Genomic DNA, 1,570 nt, shown 5'->3' on the forward strand with positions numbered 1-1,570 from the left:
ATTATTTAACAGTGAAACATTAATCTGAAACGCATAATTTCATTATCAACAAAAAATAACAAGAAAACGAATTTTTAATTTTAATTTAATAAATGATATATTTCTTTATTTTTCCCATCTCTTCATACACGTATCTCTCTGTTATGTTACGTGTATATACTTATCTGTGCAATATATAAAACAATATATTATGAACCTTAATAAAAATAAATTTATAGAGATAAATATTGAGCGGTGTAAGCATAACATAACGGAGATACGATATATTCATGCATTTCGGCGTTAATAATTTGTATATACAATTATATAAATATATTATTGTATACACGTAATAAAACAATTTATAATAACATTTAATTCAATTTTATATTTAAAATTCAAAAGTGTTAAAGTCGCGTTAAATTTTAATTTTACTTTCAGTTTAATGCTACCATATATTTTTCTCATTATATTTAATATTCATACTTTCAAACATAATTAACAATACAAATACTTAATCCAAGAAAAAAGAAAAGCAGTAACTAAGAAAAAATTGGTTGTGTATTCATCGTCTGAAATACAATTAATGTGCTAATGTTCCTTCCGAATTACCGCACCTTCTGTACGCGCGCGTTCGTCATTATCGACTCAACGTCGGTAAATTCACCACTCTACTATGACCCAGCGATTCATTGCTGTTGACTGTACACCTCGTCTCCTTTCCTGCGCAGCACCTTTTCCACGAGATACACGTCCGGATACGTCGCGCGATGCAACTCGTGCTTGTAGAACCCCCCGGCGACGGATTTTCCGCGATAGTCCTCGAACAGATAGGTCACGGGATTGGTACGCTGTACTTTCGCGATCTTGAACACCTCGGTGGTCTAATTCGGCGTGTAACCCTTCTCGAAAATCGTCTTGTACTTGCTCACGCGTACCGAATTGCCCACTTTGAATCTCGCTGGACCTGCGATCTTTATCGCGCTGTACACCGTTTTCAAGAGTCTGAAGTCTCTCGGCGATCGCGGGAGCACGGCGGCGGGGCGCATGCCGATGGTGCGATGCTTGCGCGCGTTGTAATCCGATACGAGACCCGGCAGGACGTCGACCCACTTGTACGCGCCGGTGAGCGTAAACATCTTCCAAATATCGTTCTTGAGCGTGCGATTAAATCTTTCGACTATCGATGCCTTTAGCACCGAATACGTGGAATAATGATTGACATTGCGTTTCCTCAGGAGTTTCTGCACATCGGCGTTTTAAAACTCCTTCCCCATATTCGTTTGCAGATTTCTCGGACATCTTCCACTCTCGCGAATTATCGGGGCAAGAGCGGCAGCCGTCTCGTTTCCGCTTTTGCTCCTGAGCGGCACGGCCCACGCGTACTTATACTTGCTCAATGCATCGATGACGGTGAGTATGTAGTGGTAGCCTCTGTTGTGGCACGAGTACGAGCGCATTTCGACGATATCGGCCTGCCACAAATCGTCGTAACCTCGAATTACGACACGTTTTCGCGGAAAGTTTTGTCTGGCCGGAGCGTGCAACTCCTCGACGAGTCGTCGCCTCTCGACGCTGTTCCGGCCATTGA

The 1,570-nt window shown here is 41.7% G+C and overlaps 1 protein-coding gene across 1 annotated transcript in view; it reads left to right on the top strand.

Moving 5' to 3' along the window:
• Window positions 1-1,570, top strand: part of LOC105456153 — a 4,306-nt gene that overhangs the window by 2,180 nt on the left and 556 nt on the right. Inside the window, exon 2 of the mRNA XM_011699976.1 lies at window positions 1,347-1,520. Coding sequence (XP_011698278.1) covers window positions 1,347-1,520 — 174 coding nt within the window. The remainder of the gene's footprint in view (window positions 1-1,346; window positions 1,521-1,570) is intronic.

This window comes from Wasmannia auropunctata, unplaced genomic scaffold (genome assembly GCF_000956235.1).
Source record: "Wasmannia auropunctata unplaced genomic scaffold, wasmannia.A_1.0 LD335738.1, whole genome shotgun sequence".
In the NCBI taxonomy this organism is placed as follows: Eukaryota; Metazoa; Arthropoda; class Insecta; order Hymenoptera; family Formicidae; genus Wasmannia; species Wasmannia auropunctata.